Genomic DNA, 15,088 nt, shown 5'->3' with positions numbered 1-15,088 from the left:
ACCCCCACCCTGATCCGGGACACCCTTCAGGGCAAACCAGCTGGCCCCCACCCATGCACCAGGCCTCTATCCTATCTAATAAAAGAGTTATATGCAAATTGACCATCATTCCAACACACAAGATGGCTGCCCCCATGTGGACACAAGATGGCCACCACAAAATGACCAGCAGGGGAGGGCAGTTGGGGGGGACCCAGGCCTGCAGGGGAGAGCAGTTGGGGGGGACCAGGCCTTTAGGGGAGGGCAGTTAGGGGTGACCAGGCCTGCAGGAGAGGGAAGTTAGGGGTGACCAGGCTGGCAGGGAGCAGTTAGGCATCAATCAGGCTGTCAGGGGAGTGGTTAGGGGTGATCAGGCTGGCAGGCAGAAGCGGTTAGGGGCAATCAGGAAGGCAGGCAGGCGAGCAGTTGGGAGCCAGCAGTCCCAGATTGTGAGAGGGATGTCCAACTGCCCGTTTAGGCCCGATCCCAGTAAAACATCCCTCAAGGTGTTCCAGATTGGAGAGGGTGCAGGCTGGGCTGAGGGACACCCCCCCCCCCCGTGCACAAATTTCATGCACTGGGCCTCTAGTCCTATATAATAAAAGGCTAATATGCAAGTTGACCAAAAAGCAGAACGACTGGTTGCTATGATGCACACTGACCACCAGGTGGCAGACACTCAGTGCAGGAGCTGCCCCCCAGTAGTCATTGTGCTCCCACAAAGGGAGCACCACTCAGCCAGAAGCCAGGCTCATGGCTGGCGAGTACAGCAACAGTGGCGGGAGCCTCTCCTGCCTCCTTGGCAGCACTAAGGATGTCCACCTGCCGACTTAGGCCCGCTCCCTGTAGGAGATCCCCCAAGGGCTCCCAGACTGTGAAAGAATACAGGCCAGTCTGAGGGACCCTCCACCCCTGCCCTGAGTGCACGAATTTTGTGCACTGGGCCTCTAGTGAAGAGATAAACTCATCTGCTTAAAATTTCCCCTTTTCTACACTGTATTTCCCCCTCCTTGACCTGCCACCCACAAGCCTTCGGTAAATGTAGGTGAAATGCTACAAGTTGATATTAACAGTGTTTAAGGGCATTAATGGAGGCGAGGGTGGGAGGCGGACTCTGTCCAGGTAGAGTGACCTGTGGAGAACAGTGAGCGCTTGCAGACATGATTACAGAGTTGCTAGGTGTGACCAACAGGGAGGCCCAGGATGCTGATCCACACCAAAAGGTGGCAAAGGCTAAGCAACAAAAAGGCTGGGGAAACATGTACGTACTCCTCAGGGATTCTCAAAACTACCGGGGGAAGAAAACGGATTTCCTGCACTCAAATGGGTTAAGTAAAGCACAGGCTGTATCACTGGGTATTTTAAGAAATCATGACCTCCTAAAAGGTGGTAGCTTGGGGACGTTTGGGATATAAAGAGATGAACTGCCACTCCCCCCTCACCCCCACCCCCACCATCCCAACTCCTAAGGATGTGAGGACTGTCCTGAGTTATTCTGGACCATGAGACAGAAAAATAGTTCATAAGGCCAGGTTCATCTCTTCTATCTCAGAAGTTCATCTGAGACCTATGGTATATGACCAAACCCTAACGAGTAATTGTTTTTGGCTGATTTGACGTCAGTTAATGGCTGGACTTTGTACCTGAAAGAGAGTTATATTGGAAGGCAGTTGGGGGAAGATCATTTCCTCTTTGGGTTACCTAGCAAGAAGATCTAAAATGAAAGCCTTCGCTCACCTCTCTCTTCTCAGCCTCCTTTTTGTAACTTCAGGTAAGGAACATTTAAATTTTTAAAATGACTTTAATTGTGTTTGTTGTCTTTGCGATAGAACCAACAGGCTTTAGCTGTGCCCAACAGATGGATTATTCTGTGGATGAAATTTCCTCTCCAACTGGGCTCAAAGACACAAGGCATTTCAGTCTGTGATGATGGAGCATAGAGCAGTAGTAAGGAGGCCTCTGGACTAAGATTTGGGGACCAGTAAACCAGAGCTTTTCCCAAGGCCAGAGAAGAGTGACTTAGTAGGTTCCAAGGGCCCAATGCCCTTCTTTTTGGCCCCCAGATGTCATTTGCGTCCCAGTGCAGTGCAGGAAGCATGTTTAATCCCTGCTTCTGGCATCAAGAGTTTTTTGCCCCCTCACATGTGGGAATTAAAGGTTTAGCCCCAGGTAAATCTCTTAATCCCTCTGAGTATTGGTGCACTCTTCTATTAAATGTGTCTCTCATATCTCTGTCCCAGGTCCTGTCAGGGGTAAGCCCTTGATAAATGAGGACAGTAGGAACAGGAGTAGCAGCAGTCAGCATGACTGGCTGGTGGACCATTTTCTGGCCCCTGGCAGAGCAATTGCTTATCTCCTCAACACCTAGGAATGACTAAGCTGGCCCCCGTCAAGGTGAAGAGCCAGATTCTGCCATCTAGAGACTCACAGACCCAGGGGGAATCAGGGAGACTTTCAGCAGTTTTCTATACTCGAGGGTTTAGAAATTGCTTTCTCTCTAAAACTTTTTCTTTTAATCATGTGTTTAACCAATTGTCAATGTCAGAGTTCTAAAGACAAGGGTCCTAGAAAACTGATCAATGAATCACTAAGCATTTACTACCCCATATGTCCAAAGGCGTCTAAGAGTTAAAAAAAAAAAAGAAAAAAAGACAACTTTGATGATCACCATAGCCCTTAGGGCAAAGAACATCTCTATTCATCTTACTATTTAAAAAGTTCATGTGTCTGGAATTTTTGGAGTTTTAATAGACACTTAATGAAGTTTTTTTTATTTCATCATCCTTTAAACACACCCTTTCCCTTCTCTCCCTCATACCTGTCAACAGCTTTGCCATGTAATGAAAAATTGGGAAAATTGACTATAAGACAAAGAAGTCCATTTCCAGGTTGTAACAGCGCCACCTGGTGACAGGTTGACAGTTCTACAATATAAATGATATTCTTGGTATTCATGAACTCTATGTCATATTTTAATAACATTTTCCCAGTTTCGTCTGTTTAATTTTTAACTTAATTTAATGTGAGTTTTGTGTGTGTGTGTGTGTGTGTGTGTGTGTGTGTGTGTGTTTTGAAGGAGTCATGTATTTTCGTTTTTAATGTTGTCAACTAAATAGTAAGTCCTCACCTTGTTGATAGGTTCTGCAACTTAAAGCAAAACAATGTATATTGAAACCAGTTTTACATAGGCTAATTGATGCAAACAGAGGTTAAGTTCTTACATCACATCAACGTTATTGCAAAAAAAAATGTTGAATGAAACAATGTTATTCAAGAACCTGTTGCATTTATTTTTCAGAAAAGAATTAATTGGGTACTAATTACAGCTGACCCTTGAACAACACAGGTTTGACTTTTAAAATCCGAGTATAAGTGGACTCAGGCAGTTCAAACTGCCTGAGTAAAGTTCAAGGGTCAACTGTTGTATTAAATAACTGGAGGCCCTGTGCACGGATTTGTGCACCAGTGGGTCCCTCAGCCTGGCCTGCACCCTCTTGCAATCCAGGACCTCTTGGAGGATGTCAGAGGCCTGGGGCATGGATTTGGCCCGATCCCCACAGGCCAGGCCGAGGGACCACACCGGTGCATATAAGATCTTTCGTTAATCTTTTCCCCCCCTCTCCCCTCCCCACTTCCCTCTGAGATTCATCAGTCTGTTCCATGTTTCCATGCCTGTGTGTTGAGCATCTGCCCCCTAGTGGTCAGTGCGTGTATAGCTACTGTCAAACAGTCGAAAGGTCACTTAGGCTTTTACTAGTATATATATAGATAGCAATGGTCATTATATAGTTAACTAGAGGCTCGGTGCACGAAATTTGTGCACGGGGGTGTGTGTCCCTCAGCACAGCCTGCACCCTCTCCAATCTGGGACCCCTTGAGGGATGTCCGACTGCACGTTTAGGCCCGATCCAGGTAGGATCGGGCCTAAACGGGCAGTAGGACATCCTTCTCACAATCCAGGACTGCTGGCTCCCAACTGCTCATCTGCCTGCCACCCTGATTGCCCCTAACCACTTCTGCCTGCCAGCCTGATCACCCCTAACCACTCCCCTGACAGCCTGATTGATGCCTAACTGCTCCCCTGCCAGCCTGCTTGCCCCTAACTGCCCTCCCCTGCAGGCCTGGTCACCCCTAACTGCCCTCCCCTGCAGGCCTGGTTCCCCCCCCCAACTGCCCTCCCTTGCAGGCCTGGTCCCTCCCAACTGCCCTCCCCTGCTGGCCATCTTGTGGTGGCCATCTTGTGTCCACATGGGGGCAGGATCTTTGACCACATGGGGGCAGCCACCTTGTGTGTTGGTGTGATGGTCAATTTTCACATTACTCTTTTATTAGATAAGAGGATTAGATAGGGTAGAGGCCTGGTGCATGGGTGGGGGCTGGGTGGCTTGCCCTGAAGGGTGTCTCAGATCAGGGTGGGGGTTCCCTTGGGGCATGGGGCGGCCTGGGTGAGGGGCCTGTGGTGGTTTGCAGGCCTGCCATGCCCCCCAGTGACCCAAGCAGAGGCCCTGGTATCTGGGATTTATTTATCTTCTACAATTGAAACTTTGTAGCCTTGAGCGGAGCCAAGCCTCCTGCTCGCTCTGTGGCCACAGCCATTTTTGTTGGGATTTATTTATCTTTTTTAACTGAAACTTTGTAGCCTACAGCAGAGGCCAAGGCAGGCCAGGGCTGTGGAAACTTGGCTTCCTCCATCGCCGGGGGCAACTCAAGCCTCCTGCTCTCTCCATGGCCTCAGCCATCTTGGTTGGGTTAATTTGCATACTCACTCCTGATTGGCTGGTGGGCGTGGCTTGTTGGTATAGTGGAGGTACGGTCAATTTGCACATTACTCTTTTATTAGATAGGATGTTCTGCCTTCTGAAACTTGGCATCTTTGTTCTTCCAGCCATCAGCCAAAATATAACTTCTGCAACCAATACTACCACCACCGTGGCTCCCACCGCCAATACCACCGCTCCCACCGCCAATACGCCCGCCGCGGCTCCTGCAGCCAATACCCGCGCCGCGGCTTCCGCCAACAATACCACCACCACGGCTCCCGCAGACAATACCACCACCGCGGCTCCCGCCGACAATACCACCACCGCGGCTCCCGCCGACAATGCCACCACCGCGGCTCCCGCAGCCAATGCCACCACCGCGGCTCCCGCCGACAATGCCACCACCGCGGCTCCCGCAGCCAATGCCACCACCGCGGCTCCCGCCGCCAATGCCACCACCGCGGCTCCCGCAGCCAATGCCACCACCGCGGCTCCCGCCGACAATGCCACCACCGTGGCTCCCGCAGCCAATACCACCACCACAATAGCACCTACTTCCAGCAGTGTCATTTCACCAGGTAAGAGCAACTCCCTCAAAGACACCTCACTGAGGAGTCAGCATTGTGGAGGGTGGCAGGCAAGTATGTTCTGCTGAGATAGGGAAGTGGTTATAGAGACTCAAGGTTTCCTTGGATATGAACCCTTAGAATTCAAAAATCTGAGTCACAACTGTTAGTAGTGATGGCCGAGGCCCTAAAAATTACCCACAGTTCCATTCTGTTCTCCTTTCCTTACTACCCATCCTACCTCAAGCTATTTGCCAGATGTGGAATATTTTTATGAACTTGGACTTTATCAAAGGCATTTCTCTAACTCCCCCATCCCTAGGGGTTTTCCCCAAAAATAGTTTCGGCTTCTCTGTGAAGGCCAGGTCCAAATAAGCACCAATGCTTCAGCCCCTTCCCCCCCCCCCCCCCCCCCCGCCCCCAACCTGGTTTAGCTCCTTTACCTCAGGAAGGAGTCAGCTCTACCCTTATTCTTTCTCCGGTGTTATTGAAAAATAGGACAAGTTATGATGGTGGCTGATCATAATCAGGAGTTTGAGCCCATTTGTGGAATTTGAGCCTGAGGGATAAAAAGCCAAACAGCAGCAGTGCTCAAATGGTCCTAGACATGACCGGGCCATTGTCCAAAGGCCAGATGTACTGGGAGTACTATCTAAGAGTTGACCTCAAGCCAAAGTTATTGAAATAAACCACTTGACTCATTTCCCAAAGCTTGGTCCAGCATAGGGGTCAGCAGACTTTATCGATAAAGGCAAACTAGTAAATATTTTAGATTTTGTGGGTCACAACAGGGTCTTTCTTGCAGCTACTCTACTCTGCCATTTTGACATAGAATCAGTTATAGTCAATCCTATATAATAAAAGCCTAATATGCTAAGTGTCCAGTCATCCGGTCGGCCGTTCAACCAATTGAAGCATAATATGCTAATGATATGCTAAGACCGCTCAACCACTTGCTATGATGTGCACTGACCACCAGGGGGCAGATACTCCAACCAGTAGGTTAGATCGCTGCTGGGGTCCAGCTGATCAGGACTGAGCGAGATGGGCCAGACACGCCCTGGAGCCCTCCTGTGGTCCCTCCCTGGCTGGCCAACCTCCCACGTTCCTCCCCAGCCCTGATCGTGTACCATTGGGGTCCCTCAGCCTGGCCTGCACCCTCTTGCAATCCAAGACCCCTTGGGGGATGTTGGAGAGCTGGTTTCAGCCCGATTCTGCATGCCAGGCCGAGGGACCCCACTGGTGCACGAATTAGTGCACTGGGCCTCTAGTATATAAATGAATGAGCCTGGCAGTGCACCAATAAAACTATAAGAACAGAAGATTGACCAGATTTGGTTCATGAGTCATCGTTTGTCAACCCCTGGTCTAAAAGAATCCTCAAACCTAGGCTTGAAGAGTCTGAATAAGCCCTGTTGCTCTCAGATAGGGAAACAGAAGCCTTGAGAGGGCAGCCACTTACCCGAGGTCACAGAACAAGTTGAGTCTCCCTGCACTTACATCTTTCGGCTTCCCCAATGTTCTCTGATAGATCTAAAAAAATGGTGATTAAGCAAATGGAGCCTTTATGTAAGACCTGGCTCCCAGTCTTTTGCGTTTGGTGGGGCCACTAGTTATGGAAAAAGAAGCTTAAACAGGGTAAAAGTATAGTCAGTAAAAACTAAATCTCCCTCCCATCCTAAATCCTTAGGATCCAGGTTTCTAGTTTCCTTCCCCAGAGGCCAGTTCTATGACCAATTTCTTATGTCTCCCTCCATAGATAATCTATACAAATATAAACATACATATTTGTGTGGTTTTGTGTATTCCTCCCCCCTTTCCATATATTTTTATTGATTTTAGAGAGAGAGAAAGGGAGAGGGAGAGAGAGATAGAAACATCAATGATGAGAAGGAATCATCGATTGGCTGCCTCCTGTGTGCCCCATAATGGGGATGGAGCCCGCAATCCGGGCATGTACCCTGACCCAGGGCATCGAACCAGTGGCCTCTTAGTTTATGGGTTGATGCTCAACCACTGAGCCACCAGCTGGGTGTGTATTCTCCCTTTTAATCACAAAAAGAGTATGTTATACACATTGTACCTTATATGTAGATTTTTTTAAAAAGCTATATCTACCTATAGGTTCATAAGCAATCAGACAACTCTGAAGGTTGTCAGACACTTCATTTATTCAGAAATCAAAGCTCAGAATCATTTCATTTGAAAGAGATGAATAAAATGGCCAGCCAAGATCATCATTTGGCCACTGACCTAACTTTCTTCCTTGGATCCCATCTGATCTCTGGAGATTAAAAAAAAAAAAAAAAGATGCTGCACCCTGCCTGGTCTGGGGTCCCAGCCAGCAGTGCAGAAAACAACTGCAATATTAATCCTAACCATTTATTCAAGTCATCCACTCAGAAAGCCAGAGAGTGGAGTGTCATTTCATCAATTCCTCTTAGAATTGTCACTGACTTAATCCACATTCTCCCCTTAACATTCCTTCCTTTCATTATGGATCTGTATATCATGCATGCTAACTAGAACATAGCATCTAATTTCTTTTTGGAGCTTCTTGCCTGTCATCCCATTATACCTTCCTTAAAATATATTCTTTCTGTAATTTGAAAGAAGATATGCACCCCTATGTTCATAGCAGTTTTATTTACAATAGCTGAGACCTGGAAACAGCTCAAGTGCCCCTCAGTAGATGAGTGGATAAAAAAAGCTATGGCACATTTATACAATGGAATACTACTTTGCCATACAAAGGAAGAAAACTTCACCCTTTTCGACAGCAGGGATGGACTTGGAGAACATTACGCTAAGTGAAATAAGCCAGCCAGAGAAAGACAAGTACCACATGATTTCACTCATATTTTGGCTTTAATTAACAAACTGAACTACCAAGCAGACTAGAGCCAGACTCATAGATAGAGAGTAGGCAGACTCTGGGGAGAAAGGGTGTTGAAGGGATTGAGCAAAAAAGAAAAAAGAGAGAGAGAGAGAACTCATGGACATGGACAACAGTGTGGTGATTGCCGGTGGGGGTGGGGGTGGGGGTGGAAGAGAACATAGAGATAAATGGAGATGGAAAAATAAAATAAATTTTTAAAAATATGGTGATTTCTATAAAATAGTTTGGGGAGCCCTATCTGGTGTTAGAGGGTCAGACACCAAGGCTCTGGAGGTTCCTTGAGGTGCAGAGATTCCTGGCTCCTGGGAATTAGAGGACTGCTCTGAGCATAGTCTTGCCACCAAGCTGTGACCTTTACTGTTCATAAGCACCTGTTCCAGAATTTCAGTAACAAGCTCCCTAGATACATAAGAAAATATGTATTTGTTTCTGGCTCCTCTCAGGGTGTGCCCTGGAATAAACAACCAAGGACTAGAAGGTTCCCAGGAGGGAGGCATGAAAATTCAAAAGTGTTTCTGGGTGTTAATTGTTGTTCTGTGGATTTTTCTCCTCTTTCTACTCCATCTCAGGTCCTTGCAAAGAAGATTCCTGTAGCGGTGGTGCTTCGTGTGTGGGTCTGAATAATTCATACTTTTGCCTGTGTATTGATGGGCATTACTATAATTCTTCCACATGCAATAAAGGTGAGTTATAAAGGATGAACCGTGCAGAGCTGCATCTCATACTTAAAGTGGAATAGGCCCTAGCCGGTTTGGCTCAGTGGATAGAGCGTTGGCCTGTGGACCCAAGGGTCCCAGGTTCAATTCCGGTCAAGGGCATATGCCTGGGTTGCAGGATCGGTCCAACGTGCAAGAGGCAGCCAATCAATGCTTATCTCTTATCATTGATGTTTCTATCTCTCTCTTCCTCTCCCTTCCTCTCTGAAATCAATAAAAATACATTTAAAAATAAAGGAAGGAAGGGAGGAAGGAAGGAAGGAAGGAAGGAAGGAAGGAAGGAAGGAAGGAAGGAAGGAAGGGGAATAGAAAACTTAAAATAATGGCAAAAGAGCTTCCAGAATACGAGAGGTAGAGGAACATTTGGAGGCAACGAAGGCCAGTAAACTAGAAAGATGGCTCCTGCCTTTGTCTCCGTGGAACCAAGTGTGAGAGGAAATGGGCAGTCAGGTTTGTGGGCTAGTCCTGAGGACTGGGAGTGGATGTGTCCCTTCACTTTTCCTGTCCAAGGGAACGGTGCCATGAGGACAAAATGGGAATGACAGGTGTCGAAGGCCCTGCAAAGGTGCAACAACTGCACAAAGTAGTGCTGTCACGTGGGGACCCTGTGGCAGAATGAGGGGAGTGCCTAAGACCACGTGGGCAGACAGGCCTGGTTGGTTCTCTGCCTTAGGATTTGCTGGCTCCATAATAGCAAACCCCATTTTTAGAGACTTCAGAGCCTCTCAGGTCTAGAAATGGATACTAGGAGCAAATTGCCATAATCTTGACGTAACACCTTTTTGGTTAGGTCAGCTGGGTGCTATGAAGTTTCCAAGGTTGTTTCCTGTAATAAACTTCCCTTTTTCATGAATGAGAAATCCCCCCCTTGCCAGAGCAGATCAATTGTATAGAAAACAAATGCATAGATCAACCAAAGGACTTGTATGCATACATATAAGCCTAACCAATGGACATGGAACCAGGGGGGTGAGGGCATGAGTAGGGGGGGGGGTTTAATGGGGAAGGATGAGGACACATATGTAATACCTTAATCAATAAAGAAATTTTAAAAAAAGAAAACAAATGCATAGGATTGGCCACAGGGATTAGAGGTATTTCAAAAGCCAAAAGGATGTTATTTTTCATGCTAATAATCTTGTTTCTAGGGATTCTCTCTAAGTCAATGACTCCAAATATAGAAAAGCATGGGCATAAATATGTTCATTGCAACCTCCCCCCTTTTACATAATTAGAAGTGCTAAAAAACAAAAAACAAAAATGACTACATCAATGAAGGGAACATATATTTCACAGAATATTATACAGCCTTAAAAAGCAATAGCTATAAAGACCAGGTAATGATTTGTAAAGATGTTTAAAATGCCTATTATTTAATAACTAAAGGCCTGGTGCACGAAATTCATGCATGGGAGGGGGGCCCCTCAGCCCGGCCTACATCCTCTCTAATCTTAGACATCCCTCTCATAATCCAGGACCACTGGTTCCTTATCGCTTCCCTGTCTGCCAGCCTGATCACCCCCTAACTGCCTCTGCTTGCTGGCCTGATCGCCCCCTAACTGCTCCCCTGCAGGCCTGCCTGATTGTCCCTAACCACTCTACCTGCCTGCCTGATTGCCCCTAACTGCCTGTGCTTGCCAGCCTGATGATCCCCTAACTCGTTTCCTGCTGGCCTGATCACCCCCTAACTGCCCCCCTGCCAGCCTGATTCACCCCCTAACAGCCTCTGCCTTGGCCCCCACCACCATGGCTTTGTCCGGAAGGAAGTTGAAGATGTCCCGTCGACTAGGTCTAATTAGCATATTACCCTTTTATTAGTATATATAAGTAAAGAAGATTCATGCTATAAACTTGGAATTATAATGATATAAACTATGCATAAGAAAAAAAGGAGCGGGGGGAAATATAGATTTCCCCACTATCTGAAAGCAGAGCTTGCCACTGAAACCTTTTGTACACCGAAATGGTGTAAAATGAAGGAGCAATTATCTTAGGAGACATCCTGTTAACAAAGCACAAAATACATAGAGGTGAAGCGCAGACGCCGTGCAGAGCTATGGCAGTTTGGTGCCGGGATGCTGAGGGGTGTTTCTAAGAAGGAGCTGGTGGGCCACTCTCACTGCTCAGGGTGTGCGCTGCCTCTGTAGCAGCTTGCTGCAAAATGCTGAACGCTGCTGGTTTGCTCAGGGGTTAGCGCATCAGCCTGCGGACTGAAGGGTCACAGGTTTGATTCCGGTCAAGGCCACATACCTTGGTTGCAGATTGATCCCCAGCTCCGAACCGATGTGTGTCTCTCTCACATCGATGTTTCTCTCTCTGTGTCTCTCCCCCTCCTTTCCACTCTCTCTAAGAATCAATGGAAAATAAATACCCTCGGGTGAGGATTAACAAATTAATTAATTACTTAAAACGCTCAACACTATTTTTTATTTTCATCTTTTTTTATAAAAGCAAAAATCCTCTTAGGGTTTCTTTTGGTTCACGAAACAGGTCCTGATGTAGGCCTTTCGTCAAAGTGAAGTGGCATAAAGCGAACTTTTGAAAAGTCGGGGATACCTTATACCAAAATGAAAATGGTTGTGTTAGGTTGGGTGGGATTTGGGGTAACATTTATCACATTTCCAGGCTTCCTGTCACAGCATCATATAATGCTTAGAATTTTTTTAAAGTATGTTTTTAAACAAAGTGAAAATGACCCTCTTTACATTAAACATTACAGAAAGATTCTGCTTGAATTTCAGGAAAGGTTTTCCCTGGAACAATTAAAGTAAACGTATCAGAAACATCTGGCTTGGAAGATGAAAAGTCGCTGACCTATGAAAACTTATATGTGGAAATTATAAAATTTGTAAGTATTTTCCAATCTTCCTTCCTATAACACTGAGTCGCAGAGCATAGGGCTGATACTCAGGTGGCACAGCTGCTCCAATAGTCGTTCAAGTAGCGAAATGCCCTCTTACTGGTTGGGGAACAGCAGCTGTCAAGAGTCCCTGGTCCCTTCCTCGGACACTGGGCCTCCCATGGTCCTCGCTCCAGCCATGCCACACCGGCCGTTACATAAGCTCTTAGAATGTTTTTACATGAACAGGTAGATATAATGATGTTTTAAAACGCATTATTTCCACAGAATGGAAGAGAAAAACTTGTAAAGATGTTGTGCTTTTTTTTACGTTCCAATTTGCATACATTGTGAACTAGTGTGAGTTTTTTAATACCTGGAAGAGGAACTCCGTCTGAAGGCGCATCTGGTCCTCTTTCTCCCTATTGTCAAAAATGCCAGGGCGCACAACTGCTCCTTTCCATTGTGGTTATCGTGAGCGACTGCGTCCACGCGAGATCTCCACGCCAGGACCACAGGCGTGGGACCTGGCGGGGGCTTGCAGAGGGCATCCAGCCAGTGTTTCTCAAAGTGTAGCAAGACTTTACCATAAAAACTAAGGTCTTATTCTATGACAATGTCTTTCCATTCGGAATTACATCATTACGAAAGCGTTTTGTTATTAGAATTGGTAACATATAAAAAAAGATTATCCAAACGGCTTTACAGATCGTACAGAGAGAACTAGTGCCCAGGATGGAACAGCTGGTGCCTGGCGCTGCTGGGATAGAGCCCCTGGCTGCCCTGGCCCCGGTCATGCCCCCTGTGCCCGATGGGCCAGCTACCCATGACGTCTCCTCTTATTCTGGATCCACGTTCCCATTTGCCAGCTTGGATGAGAGTCAGCACATTGAAGAAGGCGACGTCAAGGGGCTCCTCCTTCCAGGGAGCCCTGGATTTTCTCGTGTAGCTTTACGGAGCACTGGCCACTGTGGCCACCAAAAGGCCCCTCCAGTTCCAGAGCCCAGTTTAGGGACTTGGTCTCAGTCAGGTCTTGATGGTCCCAGGGGCATCAGGAAGGGGAGAGAGAGTTCTTATCATTTCCAAGAGGCTGTTAATCCAAAAGGGATGTGCCAGAACTCCCTTGCAACTCCGAGAGATAGGAAAATAGAGACAATTTACTTTCTGCAGGGTCCTCTCAGCAGACTTGGTAGCTGGGGCAGTCCCAGCTCAGATCTTGAGAAGTCTCCCAGGATCCATTGTTTTACCCAGCTGGACCCAAATGGATAGTCCCTGATTTGGAGTTGCTCTGTTGCATGCGGGACCTGGCATTGTATGTGTAATATTTCTAATTCTCAAAAGAGCCCCCTGGGAGAGAGAATACTGTGCTGCCTATTTTGTGGATTAGGCAGTCAAGGACCGGGAAAGTGAAGTGACCCATTGAAGGTCACCAGGCTGATGAGGGAGAAGGTTGGGATTTGAACCCATATCTGCCTGACCTCAGACCTGCCTTCTCCTCACTTGCTGGCTCTGTTGTGCAGTGGTGGCCAGGCAGGCCTGATGGGATAGCGCCTGCCTTCTTATCCCCTGGTGTACTTGCCTTGCAGGCAACTTGAAGAAGTGTTCCTTAGGTAAATTGATGCGTGCATGGAGCAGACATATAGATAAGTCTAATAAATACGCAAAACTTTACCGTGACTTTAAAAAGACAAGCCTAATAAGTTAGTCACCTTAATTTTTAAGAGTATGATCATTGATTTTGCTTTTTTAGGTTTCCAACTTTTTCTTGGATAACCCTGACTTATATTAAATTCTTACCATTTTATAGCAAACATTACTGAAAGGTGTTGGAGAGCATATCAAGAATAAATAATTTGCTGCAATGAACCATGTGTATTTATATACAGGAGTTTAGAAATGTATTCATGTTAAAACCTAGACACAGTATCACTTTCCCTGCCTCTGTGTAGTTGTTACTAAATTTGTTCTTCTCTGCCACAGTTTGAAGGTGCATTTACAAATCCGGATTTTGGACAGACTGTGATTCATAATGTAAGGTAAGGCTGCTATGGACCGGTGGGGTTCTCTGGAGGCAGGTGTGCGTTTGCTTGACTTCTCATCTTCTCTTGCGTTCCCTGTGCCGCACTAAGGCCGCCAGTGGGAAGTCACAGGTCAGGAAGAGGTGGTCAGCCTGATGTCACACTGACCTTGGTGTGGATGGGCAGAGTGTAGCCTGGGGACAGCAAGATGCTGTCTGTGGTTGGCAATTCAGCAATCTGCATGCATGGTCCAGGGCATCACCTGGATCCGTTGGTTTGGTTTGACCCCTTGGCTTAAAACCACACCTGGTCAATCCCCGGAATGTGCATTCCAGGGGGCCAGGAAAAGAATGAGTGGCTCATGGTCATCTCTTCCCTCATATGGGGGGAGTGAGGGAGACAACACCCACATCCCACCTGTGGCTACTGAAGAACCAGTAATGAGCTGTTCCTGAGGTAAAAACAAGCACTTGTTGAGCACATCAATATGCAGTGACCAGTGTAGAGGGCTATTTAGGGACACAAGGAGGCAAAGGGTTCTCAGGAAGTTAGTGGTTCTGTATCAGCCTTCTCGGAAGCACATTCACACACAGGTGCTGCAGCCCGAGGAAAGAATGCTCTAAGATGAATGAAGTTGTGCAGGAAAAGCAGCCCTACTGAATTCATATTTTATGGTTTGACTATTGCATCTGTCTTTATAAGCTTTGTCACATTCTCGGTAGAATACGATACAGTGTATATTTATGCATATAATGCAGAGAAAGCCTCCTGACGTTGGTGAGTTTTGAGCTGATGGTGAATGAGGGGCAGTGTGATTGGCAGCCAGGAGACCAGCAGGCAGTCTAATGGGAGGCACAGTACCACGTGGCAAGGGGCAGGCAGCAGGCAGAGAGGCAGGGCCCTGGCACAGAGGCTCTGAAGCTGGAAGTTCCCAGGGGACAGCTGCTGGAGGGCTGGCACCGTGTCAGGGCATTTGCTCTGGGTTAGTGGACAACAGGGAGGTCATGCTTTTAGCACGGCTGGATAACACAGGAAGCGTGAGGTGGGATGGCTTCAGACAAACCTGAATCCTGGTCTTGGTGCTTCCTGGCTGCATGGATGGGCAGTTTTAACCTCGCTGAACTTTGGTTACCTGGTCTGTATACCTGGGATCACCTGATGGACTTTCCTGGAACCGGGGAGGAATGAATGAGGTAGCGTTTGAAAGCTCCCATGCACCCAGTGCCTGGCAGAGGGGTGATTTCAGCATCTGTTAGCTTCCCTTCCAGCACGTGGGGCCCTGCCAGTGGGAAGGAGGTCTGGTCCCACAAG

The 15,088-nt window shown here is 47.3% G+C and overlaps 1 protein-coding gene across 1 annotated transcript in view; it reads left to right on the top strand.

Moving 5' to 3' along the window:
* The first annotated feature begins 1,668 nt into the window (after window positions 1–1,668).
* MUC13 (mucin 13, cell surface associated) overlaps window positions 1,669–15,088 on the top strand; it is a 28,998-nt gene continuing 15,578 nt past the window's right edge. The window contains exons 1-5 of the mRNA XM_080655224.1: window positions 1,669–1,750; window positions 4,865–5,317; window positions 8,774–8,887; window positions 11,662–11,768; window positions 13,740–13,795. Coding sequence (XP_080511350.1) covers window positions 1,699–1,750; window positions 4,865–5,317; window positions 8,774–8,887; window positions 11,662–11,768; window positions 13,740–13,795 — 782 coding nt within the window. The 5' untranslated portion in view covers window positions 1,669–1,698. The remainder of the gene's footprint in view (window positions 1,751–4,864; window positions 5,318–8,773; window positions 8,888–11,661; window positions 11,769–13,739; window positions 13,796–15,088) is intronic.

Source organism: Plecotus auritus, assembly GCF_963455305.1.
Source record: "Plecotus auritus genome assembly, chromosome: 2".
Taxonomy (NCBI): Eukaryota; Metazoa; Chordata; class Mammalia; order Chiroptera; family Vespertilionidae; genus Plecotus; species Plecotus auritus.
Note: the sequence above shows the minus strand (reverse complement) of the source record. Positions and strands in the feature narration are given on the sequence as shown.